At 40.1% G+C, this 13,549-nt stretch overlaps 2 protein-coding genes across 3 annotated transcripts in view; both read left to right on the top strand.

Annotated features, from left to right (window-relative positions):
• Positions 1–13,549, top strand: part of LOC105928390 (integrin alpha-2) — a gene marked incomplete in the record, with an annotated part of 86,527 nt that overhangs the window by 55,980 nt on the left and 16,998 nt on the right.
• On the top strand, positions 8,837–13,289 carry LOC118564813 (integrin alpha-2-like). 2 transcript variants are annotated; one of them, XM_036143999.1, is made up of 3 exons: positions 8,837–9,191; positions 11,004–11,127; positions 13,073–13,289. In XM_036143999.1, the coding sequence occupies exons 1-3, from the start codon at positions 9,137–9,139 to the stop codon at positions 13,233–13,235; spliced, it is 342 nt and encodes a 113-aa protein (XP_035999892.1). In that variant the 5' UTR covers positions 8,837–9,136; the 3' UTR covers positions 13,236–13,289. The 2 variants fall into 2 exon arrangements, with proteins under 2 accessions (XP_035999892.1, XP_035999891.1); XM_036143998.1 differs by having other exon boundaries at positions 8,839–9,191; positions 11,001–11,127; positions 13,073–13,250.

The raw sequence follows: 13,549 nt of genomic DNA on the forward strand, positions 1-13,549 counted from the left end.
TCGACTTCCATCACAAAATTAGTTAAATTGTGAAATAAGAATATGTCTGTTCAGTAAAAAAATGTCGAGTAGGATACTTAAAATGCAAAATGCATATAAGAATCCCATAATCAGTAATCCTTGAAGCACATGTCAACGACATAACAAGTGCCTCAAGAGGAGGAGACACAAGACCACGCAAGACATTAAAGACCAAGCAGAGATTGGCAAACATGATCGTATTGTCCATTTTTTTTTCTTTTTAAATATTGCAGTAATGATGTCCTACATGTTATTTATGTAAGATCTTTATTCAATTTAATTCAATTTTATTTATATAGCACCAATTAATGAAACATGTCATCTCAAGGCACTTTACAAAGTCAAATTCAATCAGATTATGCAGATTGGTCAAAAATGTCCTATATAAGGGAACCAGTTGATTGCATCAAAGTCCTGACAAGCAGCATTCACTCCTGGAGAAGCGTAGAGCTTCAGGGAGAGTCGTCTGCATTGTCCATGGCTTTGCAGCAATCCCTCATACTGAGCAAGCACGAAGTGACAGTGTGTCATGATATTTTTCGGGGATGAACCCGGACACAGCACGCACACACAGAGCTAGTTCTTAAAGGTGAGTTTATTGAACAGTGTGGAAGATGGATGATGATGGAACCCAGAGTCTTTCAACAGACGGAGGTGTAGGGTGCAGAAGCTGGCCGGCAGGAGGAGTGCTGAGAGACTGACCGGGAGGAACTCTGGAGCCGAAGACTTGAGACCAGAACGGAACATCAGAGCCGAGGACTTGAGACCAGAACATCAGAGCCGAGAACTTGTGAGCAGGACGGAACAGTGTCTTGGGTGAGGCAGGGCTGAAACAAAGCTGAAGTAAAGTCTTCTGGCTGACTGGAACAAAAACAAAGCTGAAGTAAAGTCTTCTGGCTGACTGGAACAAAAAAACAAAGCTGAGACAAGGTTCTGGCAGAAACTGAGCAGGAGTGAACACTACGAACCGGCAACAAGAACAGAATGGAGTGAGTATATATGGAGGAGATAACAGGTGGAGATAGATCAGTGATGATTGCAGCCTGACAGGTGAAACCAATCAGGCTGCGCAGGGAAGAGAGAGAGGAAGGGAGGCTCAGCATGCAGCCTACAAGCTGCATCCTAACACAGTGGAAAGAAAAACTTCCCATTAGGGAGGAAAAACCTCCAGCAGAACCAGGCTCAGTATGAACGGTCATCTGCCTCGACCAACTGGGGGTTAGAGAAGATCATTGTCTCTTTGTACAGTATCTCCACTGGCTCCATATTATGTGAAGGCAAAACATTATAGCATTCATGAAATTTTTGCATTAGAATTTGACATCCAGTGCCTTATATATATATATATATATTATACACACTATGTCCTTAGTTTCACACGATGAGGGCAGTATTATGCTGTGGGGATGCTTTTCTGAAACAGAGACAGGAAATCTGATCAGAGCTGACAGGGCTATGGAGCTAAAAACAGGGTAATCCTGGAAGAAAAGTCATTCAAGACCATAAAAGACTGGAAACTGGGCAAAGATTCTCCTTCCAAGAGGACAACAAGCCAAGGGAAATCACTGGCAAGACTTTTAAATCAATGTTCACAGACACAATCCATCCAAACAGACTGCAGGGGAATTATTCAGTAAAACTATTGCTTTTAAAACATTTTGAAAACCATGTATCTTCACAGTTACGCACTGCTCTGTGTTAGCCTTTCAAATAAAGTGCCTACAAAACACATTACAGTTTGGGGTTGGAACAGGACAAAGCATAAAAAAAGTGCTATGAGTGTTAACTTTGCAAGTAGCTGTAGATTAAGAAGTCTAACCCAGGGAGGGAAAATGCTGCCATAGGCTAATAATGTGGGTGAACAGGGAGTTTAAGTTGAATAACAAGAGGAAGTTGTGTTTTTTTTAAGGTCTCCAAACATCCTCATCTAACTTGGAATGATTTGTGTTCCTCCTCAGGGGGAATTTTTCACAATGAGCCAAGAGGCAAGCAGGAACAAATATTGCCGTCTAATCTGTTTCAGCATTCTTCCTTAGATTGTTGTATATGATTTAGGTAAACGGCCTAAAACAATAATACAGCTGTTCAATAAAATTGCATTTCTTCTCAGGGAAGGGGGGGACTTAACTCGCTGTGGATCCGTATTTTTAGAAAAAAGGTGAGTCAGCTTGTCCACACAAGATTCAAAAAGTCAGCTCAGCCTTTTCCCAGAACCGCTGTGCTGCTCGTTCACGAATACTAAGAGTTACTCCTTCAGGAAAACTCAAGGTGTTCTGTCTCGTTCGATGACTTGCACAAGAGTCACCGCTGAACAAACATAGGGGGGGAGTGGGGGCCAGCAGGGGGAATTAATGGGTCAACCATGAGGGACTTTTTCCATTGGATGTTGAGGAGTATGAGTAATTTGTCAAAATCCTGACACAAAAACGATGACAAGTTTACATCCTTTTATTAGAGGTTGCGATATGCCTGTTTCAGTTTCCATTGGAAACCAAACTGGTTGAAGGAAAATAATTTAATATATAAGTATGACAGGATTATGGAACAGGATTAGGGCTGCACAGTGGCGCAGTGGGTAGCGCTGTTGCCTTGCAGCAAGAAGGTCCTGGGTTCAAGTACACCCCTGGGTCTTTCTGCATGGAGTTTGCATGTTCTCCCTGTGCATGCGTGGGTTCTCTCCGGGTACTCTGGCTTCCTCCCACAGTCCAAAAACATGACTGTTAGGTTAATTGGCTTCTCCAAATTGTCCTTAGGTGTGAGTGTGTGCGTGAATGGTTGTTTGTCCTGTTTGTCTCTGTGTTGCCCTGCGACAGACTGGCAACCTGTCCAGGGTGTACCCTGCCTCTCGCCCAGTGAACGTTGGAGATAGGCACCAGCACCCCCCGCGACCCCATGAGGGATGAAGCGGTTTGGAAAATGGATGGATGGAGGATTATGGAACAAAATATGTTTTGGTACATAAAAGCTTATTTTAAACCTTTGTAACCTTTCTGCAAACTATGGCTTAATCTAAAGGTCGCAAATGTTTATTTATCCACGTTATTACAGCTGCAAATTTTTTTTTTTTAGATTTCTGCCTCAGATAAATGTTTGTTTTTCACTTGAACTGCGCGGCTTACATGTCACAGTACGTGCGGAACAAGCCGTGAAGTTATTTTTATAAGATCCAGTTATTATTTTGGCTGCGAAAAACTGTAAAAAAAAAGAAGTGATTTTCGTCTTTTTGTTTCTTCCTTGGTAACACTGGTCCCACACTATGTTTACGTCCTTCTTTTGTTTTGTCATTCCTGGATCTGTTGAGGCAGAGAGCTTTTTATTCTGTGTCTGACACTCCTTTGCATTTTAAATGAGCTAAAAGGGGATTTTCCGTCTGACGCCCTGCTGAGTCTGTCGAAGGAAGGGCTTCACATTGCTAATCACAGAAGAAACAGTCATAGAAACAGAATACAGACGAACGATGAATAAAAATGCGTTAAATGAAGGTTGAGAAGTGATTTTCATTGACTGAAATTAATATTTCTTCCCTTTTAACAAAGCCTGGTGTTGTTTTTTCTACCATGGATGGGCTGTGTGCCCGTGTTGCACACAACACAGCAGGCGAGGAAGATCATTTCATGCACCTTTGGCAGCCTCCTTCATCTGTTTCCCCGCCTTTATATTCTGAGGCTTCAATGGCAGATTATGTGAAAAGCCTTTAAGTCAATACATGGCAGGTGTTCTTGGTCTGCACTACCTGTTCATCACCAGATTCTCACCTTCCGTTTTTGCACTGCAAAAACAGAACTAAAAATAAGTAAAATTTTCGTGAAATGAGTGTATATGTCCTTGATTTGAGCAGGTAAATAAGACTATTTGCCAATGGAATAAGATTTTTCCACTTAAAATAGGAACAATTCATCTCCATAATCTTATTTCAAGTGCAGGATGTCTAATTATCTTATTTTAGGGTTAAAGATACTCATTCCATTGGCAGATAATCTTATTTACTGGCTCAAATCAAGGACAAATAGACTAACTTTGAGAACATTTTACTTGTTTTTAGATCCGTTTTTGCAGTGTGCTATTGTCGGACGCCTCGTCGGCTTCTGATTTCTGGACGAAGACCAAGTTTATGTCCCACGACACGCGCCTCTTTCTTAGTCCTTGGATTTGTCTGCCCTTGTGTTTCACCCTCACCTGGATGAAGGATTCCCCTCGTCACTTTGACTTGTCTTTTTTGCTGAAAAGTGCTTTATAAATAAACTTGCCTTGCCTTTACTGGCCTTGCATCAAGCCCTCAACTCCTCATTCACAGCTCTGAGGTCAAAGCTGTGTTTGTCGCTCTCAGTTGTAACTGCAGTGACGACGTCATCCCTTTGATTGTCACCGTCTACACCCAGGGGCAACTTACCAGGGCAGCTGTTCCCTCCCCGGTGTCTGAGAAGGTTGGTGGCTCTAATTTTGAGTTTCACATCACTCATTTACTGTATTTTAGCCACTGACCTTTATCTCTCATTTGCAGTCGTTTCCTGCTCCTGGGAGGGTCTTGTTTCACACCAGGAAACATTTTTAATCTTTTAAAACACTGTCTGTGGCATTACACTCAGAGTGTAACAGCGCTGGTTCAATAGTCAAACACACAAGTGGAGGCACAATGTTTGGTGCTGTCATAAAGCCTCTGGACCAGTTTCTTTATCTATGTTCAACTAGAAATCTGCGGAGGGAGCTGAAGCTTAGAGTTGCCAAGAAGAAAGTAAAGCAGACAAAAAAAAAAAATAATTTATAGTTTCTGTAAAGGGGAATGCTACAATAAACATTTGGCAATTTTACTGAGCAATTTAGTTTTTTTCTTCAGATTCTAACTTTCTGCTGGAGGATAATATCCCTACAGATTGTGGTTTATCCGCTGTCTCTCTACAAGGAAATTAATTCAGCACTAAATAATGTATATGAAATTGAACTGGGATTGATGTATTTCCCCCACTGGAACTGAATTAAACTGAATGAAGTTTTTTTTTGTTTTTGTTTTTTTACTTAGGCTTTTTCTTTAATTTTCCATGGATTAAAAGTTATCATGATTCAGCAAAGAGGCCAGTAGGTGAGCTCATGAAAGACGGGTTCATCTCAGAAATCTATGATTCTGTTTTGAATACAGGCTTTTGGGTGTGAAAAGCTTTTAGAAGCTGAGCCATTTGGGATCTGAAACATGGTGCGGCCTGCCTGGAAAGGCAGGGCAGGAAAATGATGTAATCTTTTTAGGTCTTCAGCAGTCACTTCTCTGACCACAAAGGCCAAGTAAAAAAGCTCCAAGAGTTCCAGTCCAAGACTGGAACTCCAATGCAGTCGGAACAAATGTTATTACATCAGGCAGACAAAGAAGCAATAAGGCAGACTTTTTAAATGTTGTGGTATGAGTTCAACCACTGTTTGAGTGATGAAATGCAAGTGCTCGCTTGTCCTGCTCTGTCAGAGTAAAGAGGAGCAAACTCATGGTGTTACAGCTTGAATTCTGCTTTTTTAAGGCTGTTACTACATAAAATGTGGCACCAAGTATTAATACCCACAGAGCGTTTTAAAAGTTTGTGCAATCTCAAGCTTCTGTAAATGTGTTTTATTGGAATTATTAACACATTAACACAAAGTGATGGACAATAGATAAGCGAGAGAAAATACTGCATGGTTGTTACCATTGTTTATGAAAGAATAATCTGAAAAGTGTGGCATATGTTTGTATTTAACATCCCTTACATATGTATGTTTTTGAAGGGCTTGTCTCCAGCAGCTTTGCACACCCAGAGACTGTAATTTTAGGCTTGTCTTCTTTGTAAATAAGTTTAAGCCCAGTCACACTGGATGGAGTGTCTGAGGCCGCTTTTATATGTCTAGGACAAATTAACACGTGATTATGCTTTGATCCAAGCCATGGTTCCTCTGGCTCTATGTTTGGAGTCATGGTCCTGCTGGATGGAGAACCTTCACCCCAGCCTCAGCTTCATCCCTCTCCTTATAAAACAAATACATTTATATAGTGCTAATTTATAACAGATATCATCTCAAAGCATTTTACAGGGGATAACTCAATCAAAACATACAGACTGGGCAAAAGGTTTCTGTCTAAGGCCCCCCTGCATCAAGTCTTTGACTTGCAGCATTCACTCCTCCTGAAAGAGCATGTAGCGACAGCGGACAATCGCTTGCATTGTGTGATTGACTTTGCAGCAATCCCTTATACTCAGCATGCATGTGGTGACAATGGAGAGGAAAACTCCCCTTTAACAGGAAGGAACCTCCAGCAGAACCAGACTCAGTGTGAACGGCCATCTGCCTCGATCAACTGGGGATTTGAGAAGACAGAGCAGAGACACAAAACGATTACAGCAAACAGCCAAGCGCACAAGTTCCATGCCAGCATTCAGGTCAGCAGCAACCCAGCCAATATACATGAGAAGGAGAAAGTTTAATTAATTTCTTCATTTAACAAGAAACCAGTTAAGGGAAGCTGAAATAGGAGAACTATGATCTCTCTTTTTTCTTTTTCTATTTTCATCAGGACTATTTCTGCAGTGATCTAAAGGCTTTTAATAGCATTTTTATTTTTTATTTTTAGAATTCCTGATAGTAAAGAGTTAGAATAATCCAGCCTCGAAGTAACAAATACATCGGCCAGTTTTTCAGCGTCACTCCCGGTTGGTGGGGGAAAGAAACTTTAGGAACTTGTTTAACATGGGATTTAAATGACATGTCCTGGTCAAAAATAACACCAAAGTTTTTTTATATTATTATCGGAAGCCAAGTTAATGATATGCAGTTCCTTTTTCAGACTCTGGTCCCAAAACGATAACTTCTGTCTTGCCTGAATTGAAAAAGAGGAAATTTAACATCCATGTTTTTATGTCTTCAAGACATGCCTTCAGGATATGTAACTGGTTAGATTCACCAGGATGTATTGAGATATATATATATATATATATATATATATATATATATATATATATATATATATATATATATATATATATATATATATATCTGAGTATCATCAGCATAATAGTGGGAATAAATCCCATGCTGTCTGATCATTTTACCAATTGGAAACTATGTGTACAGTGCTCTGGGAACCTGATCTTCAAGCTGGACATGAAGATTTAATGAAAAGGATGCAGATGACAGGCATGTAGGCATGGCTGGTGATGGCAGGCTGACCAGGTGACCAGGTGATGATGGCAGAGACAAGCAGATGACCAGATGAATGGCCGATGAGTCCTCAGAGAGGGCAGAGCAGGGTGCAAGGATAAATACTTCCCTTTCCTAACCTTTTCAGTTTAGAGTGACAGAGACTTTCTGGCGGATTGTTTAGTTCTGTCAGACTCTATATTTTTAGATGATGAATTAAACACAGCTATGCGTGACATTAAAAACTTTGTTATTTTGTTTGTTTTATAGCCTAGACCCTACTTTAAAAGTCTCTGCGACTGTATCCCTGACATGCCAAGTCAGAAGTTTGTCCCTGTGGTGTCTCAAGGCACGGAAAGTAAGTGTAGAACAACGATGTCTAGCGATCATATTTTAAAAAGTCTGAATCTTTTAAATAAAAAGGCATTTGATTCCTGATTTGTCTCTGAAGGTGTGGAGGGAAAGAGAAGAAGAGAGGCGAAAGATCGAAGCAAGCTTTTTTATTTAACTCACCCCTAAATATTAGACAACAATATAGTGCCTTTGTCTTCTTTTTATAAACAGCAGCCACCATAACCCCCCCCCCCCCCCCCCCCCCCCCCCCATGCCCAATAAATAGCCACAACTTTCAAATTCCATGACCACAGTTTACAATGCAGGCTTTCTGCTTCAAACATGAAGCCAGGATGATGTCATGGATGCTATTTCTGAGACTTCCTCTGAAACCAGTCACGCAGTCGATCTTGCACCCTCAAGTTACTCGGAATTATGTGAGAATAATCTGATTAGAAATTATTTCCAGATGATGTTTGAACTGTTGCCACAAACTCACCCATAACTTGTTAACTCACAAGTCCCCAATACGACACAGGCTGCGGTGATTGTGTCTGTTGAGCAACAAGCCCCCGGTAAAGTTCTTTCCAAATTATTATTTTGCGCTGCCACCACTAATTGAGAGTTAAATTTCATCGCCCCAGCTTTGTTTAATGATAGGTCTTACATCAGTCGTTTTTTTTTTTTTTTTGTTCAGCGACAGGCAAATAAACTCTGCCTCATGCAGTGTTGCTTGGAACCCCATTTAACTTCCTCTTATGGAGCTAAGAGTAATAACCACACATTTTACAGCTGTTGCTTAAGTTGGCTTAGTAAGTATGTGATCTATCTATCTATCTATCTATCTATCTATCTATCTATCTATCTATCTATCTATCTATCTATCTATCTATCTATCTATCTGTCTATCTGTCTATCTGTCTATCTGTCTGTCTGTCTGTCTATCTATCTATCTATCTATCTATCTATCTATCTATCTATCTATCTATCTATCTATCTATCTGTCTGTCTGTCTGTCTGTCTGTCTGTCTGTCTGTCTGTCTGTCTGTCTATCTATCTATCTATCTATCTATCTATCTATCTAGCTGTCTGTCTGTCTGTCTGTCTGTCTGTCTGTCTGTCTGTCTATCTATCTATCTATCTATCTATCTATCTATCTATCTATCTATCTATCTATCTATCTATCTATCTATCTATCTATCTATCTATCTGTCTGTCTGTCTGTCTGTCTGTCTGTCTGTCTGTCTGTCTGTCTATCTATCTATCTATCTATCTGTCTGTCTGTCTGTCTGTCTGTCTGTCTATCTATCTATCTATCTATCTATTTACAGTGGACAGGGTGTCTACAGTTTTAATTTACAGTAAAATATTCCGCTTAATCTTGAGTTTGACAGCTTTCTGCTGGATCTGTCTGAGTCTACATGCTTTGCTCAGTCCTGCTTCAGTAACCCATCCCTCGGGCAGACCTTTGAACTATAGGAAGTTTGTATCTGTAGGTGTAAAAAAAAAAAAAAAAAAAAAAACCACGAGTCCTTATAAGGAAAATGCGTATCCGGGGCGTGATCGTCGCGGAGCCCAGCCTTTTGACAGGCGCGGAGGATTCATTTGGTCTCCATAAACACATGAAACAATGATCAGGATGGAACACGTCTGGAGGAGAATCGCCTTTGCTATAATAGTTATCTGTAAGTATTAAGCGGCTCTTTCTTTGATATTTGTACCTTAAAAAAAATAAATAAATAAATAAGCACAACAGGTTCCAGGAGTGTCGGTGATAGCAGTTTTTTTTCTTCTTCTAATTGGCATTCGCATCGTATTGCGTAACGCTCAGCGTGAAATGCAATAATTGATCATGAATGTCTCATTTTAAAGATTACAAGTTCCTGTTGATCAACTTGTAGTGTGAGCTGCATGGCGATAAGTCCCACAAGTTACGTTTAAATCAATTACAACTGCTTAATAAACCGCGGTGATGTCTTTTTGCTATAAATTCAGGTTCTATCACCTGAATTAAACACAAAAAAAAAAAAAAAAACAACGGGCACATTAACAGGTCCTGGTGTCTGCGTAAAAAGGACCACTACTGTCTGCTGCAGGTAAAAACAGGCGTGGCAGAGATAGGACTGCTGGTTCTTTTTTTTTTTTTTCTCGAGTCCAGTATCTACATTCCTGGGGAGTGCAGGTTGATAGGTGAGCTCTGTCTGCATAGGCTTGCTGTGGCGCTGAAATTCCAGGAAGAATCCAGCCTGTTTCCACCTGAGGGTGTGTTGTGGGGAGCCTTTGAAGGTGGTCATTCTGAGAAAACAAACGTGCGGTTACAGCTACCACTTCTGTTGCAGTTCTAATTTAAGCTCTTTTGCGTTATCTTTACTGCCATTATGTGACCGTAAGGAAACTTTGCTCAGAGCCACGCAATTCACAGCGCTCAGACAACAAGTGGTGTTGAAATAGTGCAGTGCGCAGCATCTCATAAGTTGACCCCCATGAGTCAGGTTGTGCAGACTGTGTGTCATTTTGGTTATCCTGTGAGATTCACCCACACCTGATCGAGGAGGAAGTGGTGGTTTTACATGTCAAGCCTGAGAATCAAGCAAGCGATTCAGACTCACTGGGGTGGCACAGTATTCTTGCCACATTGGTGTTTTGCGAGTTGTTCTGCCCCTGAAACTTCTTCATAATATAATTTGCATGGCCGTGAACTGGATGGGAAATAAAACATGGTTTGTAGAATATTTTACAAACAAAAAATCTGCACTGGCATGTCTTTTTGCGCTCAGCTCCCCTTACTCAATTTCTATTGGACAACCTCATGCTTTTCTAAAGATTCTTTTAGGATATTTCTCTTCCGGCTTTAGACACAGATACATGCTCAGTCTGAATGGATGGACTGGGCCACTGTAACAGCTAAAATGCTTTGATATAAACCATTCGTTGTTGCGTTGCCTGTATGTTTTGGGTGAGACGCTGCTAGGACGTCTTTTGCATCCTTCAATAGTTTTTCATCCAAGATTGTACCGTATTTATCTCCGTCTATCCTCATGCCAGCCTTTCCTGGGAAGTTCCCACCACCGTGTTGCACAATAGGGATCAAGATGTGCTCAGGATGATAAGCAGTGCTCATTTTCCACCATTTAAAGTAAAGTTAAAAAGTTCTACTTTGGTCCCGCCTGACCAGGGCACCTTATTCTATCGAATTGTTGTCTCCCCTGCTTCTAGTTTTATTCCTGCAATACATTTATTCTTGCCATTTTTCTAAAAAGGCCAGATTTGGGGAGAGCACAACCAACAGATGTCACGAGCTGTGGGTCTGCGAACTGAAACTTATTTAGGGGTGTATATGTACCTTTTTTTTATTTATGTGATAAAACACATAAGGTTTGTCTTTGTAACTTAATAAAATGCGCAATAAAGGTTTAAAGGGTATGAATAATTTCACAAGGCATTACAACTAAGAATCACAGATGCATCGATGCAACCTCCTCTGTCTCCTCCAGCAGCCGACAGGATCATCCAATCACAGTCCTACAACGTTGGCACCTCGGGAGCGACGATTTTCAGCGGCCCAGCTTCAGAAGAGTTCGGCTACACAGTTCAACAAGCAACAAACGCTCAGGGCAAATGGTAGGTCTCATGAACTTCATCTGTGTAAACTGCTTTTTGTATATTTATTGCTTCTGTCAAGTCTTAAAAGTGTTTAGTTGTCACATGGTTTGGCCAATCTAGCACAGATTTCTCGTGTTCATGTTCAACCGGCTGAGAAAAGATGGTGACACTTATAAATATGCAGAAGCCACTTTACATAAAGATCAACATGAAGGAGCTCAAACAGCCTCAGCCAACTTCTTCAATGCAGTTGTGTTACCCGGCTTCATGTCAGGGCGAATTTTTCTCAGTTTGCCCGTTGCTGCCTGCAGAAGGAAGCACATACTTTGGTTGTCTTTCGACATTCAACGGCCTACAAACAAGTCTTGACACTCATGAAGAAGTGTTTTTTTTTTATTGCCTTGAGTCACTTTTATTTTATCTGACATATACTAAACTAAGACCTGCTCAGTATTTTAGGCCTAAAAGATGTATTATTTTCCTGCAGTTTAAGTGTTCCACACACTTATTTACAGCCCTGGTGATGTTGCTGCTATATCTATATCTATATCTATCTATCTATCTATCTATCTATCTATCTATCTATCTATCTATCTATCTATCTATCTATCTATCTATCTATCTATCTATCTATCTATCTATCTATCTATCTATCTATCTATCTATCTATCTATCTATCTATCTATCTATATATATATATATACACATATATATAGATTATGTTACTCAAGTAAAACATTTAGTTAAACAGTAACAAAAATGTTTAGTCTGGTCTGGATTTACACCACCAGTCTCTACGGTCACCCTACTTGAGTAATCTACTGTCTGGACAAGTGTCTTGGTTGCATAACTCAGGGAAAACCGCTATCTTTGATTTTAGCCTCCCACCTTAGATCCTCATATAACACACCAGTATGAGTAATATTTCCTGTTGTAAATTGTTGTAGAGTCATGTTTCACTTTTCCTGTTCTTCATTTGCTCTTAGGTATGGTGAAAATGTCATATCTTATAAAGAGGTATCTTTTTACAACCTCTGTTTGGGCAACAAACTTGCCCAAAGTTGTTTCTTTATCGCAAAAAAAAAGAAAAGAAAAGAAAGATATGAGTAACTTGCCGCCACACGCGCATGTTAAGCGGGAAACAGAAATGTCAATTTGCCCCAATTCTTTTGGTAAATGTTTAGTGCAAACGTTCTGCTTTAATTCTGCATTAGATCCAGAGTGTGGATTACAGACAAACATCACAACAGGCTCATGAAGTCCCCCAGATGCATGCACTTTGCACCTATCTTTGAGTCATGCGACGGTGCTTCTGACGTCAACCACAACCTCGGGTGTAAATGAAAAAATAGAGACGACTATTTCCTGATTAAGAACCCCAGGTTCTGACAAGACCAAGAGACCTCCTAAAACTTTAAGAACATCTGACTGTATATTGGAGCAGTCTTGTTCAGAATGTACCTTCTAAATCAACAAGTTAAGTTTAAAGCACTGCAGCAGATTGCAAACGAGGTTATACAAATGAACGGCGTACTAATTTGTCATGTAGTTATTCTCGCCTAATACGAGCCTCTTCCTCACCACACAGTATTTTCTTTAGGCACAAATAGTTTTGATCTGACAATCTCACACAATTTTTTTTTTCTTATGCTGCATAAATAAAAATGAGCATATGCCGCAGTAAAATAGGTGTCAAACTACATTAGCACATAGCGATAACTTTCTGCAGTGGCACATTTTTAGATCGAGACACCCAAATTCAGCCACATCTGGCATTGGCAAATAGCTTAAAAATATATGAGGGCTGAATAATCTCTTATTTCAAACTGATTATTTCCCTAAACATAAATCTTTTTTATTTTGATTTTATCAAAACAAGTTCATTCTTAATTAAAATTCACTCATAACTCCAACAGCACAAGTTTATCAGAGGCTGAAAGATTAATAATCTTACCTTCTGCAGGCTCCTGGTTGGTGCTCCTTGGAGCGGAAACAGGAAGGGGGACGTTTACAAGTGTCCAGTCTTAGGTTCCAGTAACACTTGTAATAAGCTCAACCTTCAAGGTAAAGTCCAGCGTTTCGTTCAACCTCTATCCTCTCTACTGAACTCTAGCCCTGAATTTTAAATGGTACTCTTAAAACACCCATAACCTTTCGTTGGATGTTTCCTTTTAAAGAAATGTAAAATAAAACAACACACAAGCGTTGAACTTACTCCTAATATGTTTGTTTATTTATCTTCAGGTTCTGTTAGTATCCCGGATGTTCTGAATGTCAACGACAACATGTCCTTGGGTTTGACTCTTGCTCGCATCCCTACTGGAAATGATGTTTTGGTAAGTTTTTGTTGCTGCTCTTGCACACGTGTTGTGCATCTCACAGAGAACTGTTCGGTTCATTCTCGAAAAAAATGGGGAAAATACGCTACGATTGCAAGTTT

The sequence above is a fragment of the Fundulus heteroclitus genome, chromosome 12 (assembly GCF_011125445.2).
Source record: "Fundulus heteroclitus isolate FHET01 chromosome 12, MU-UCD_Fhet_4.1, whole genome shotgun sequence".
In the NCBI taxonomy this organism is placed as follows: domain Eukaryota; kingdom Metazoa; phylum Chordata; class Actinopteri; order Cyprinodontiformes; family Fundulidae; genus Fundulus; species Fundulus heteroclitus.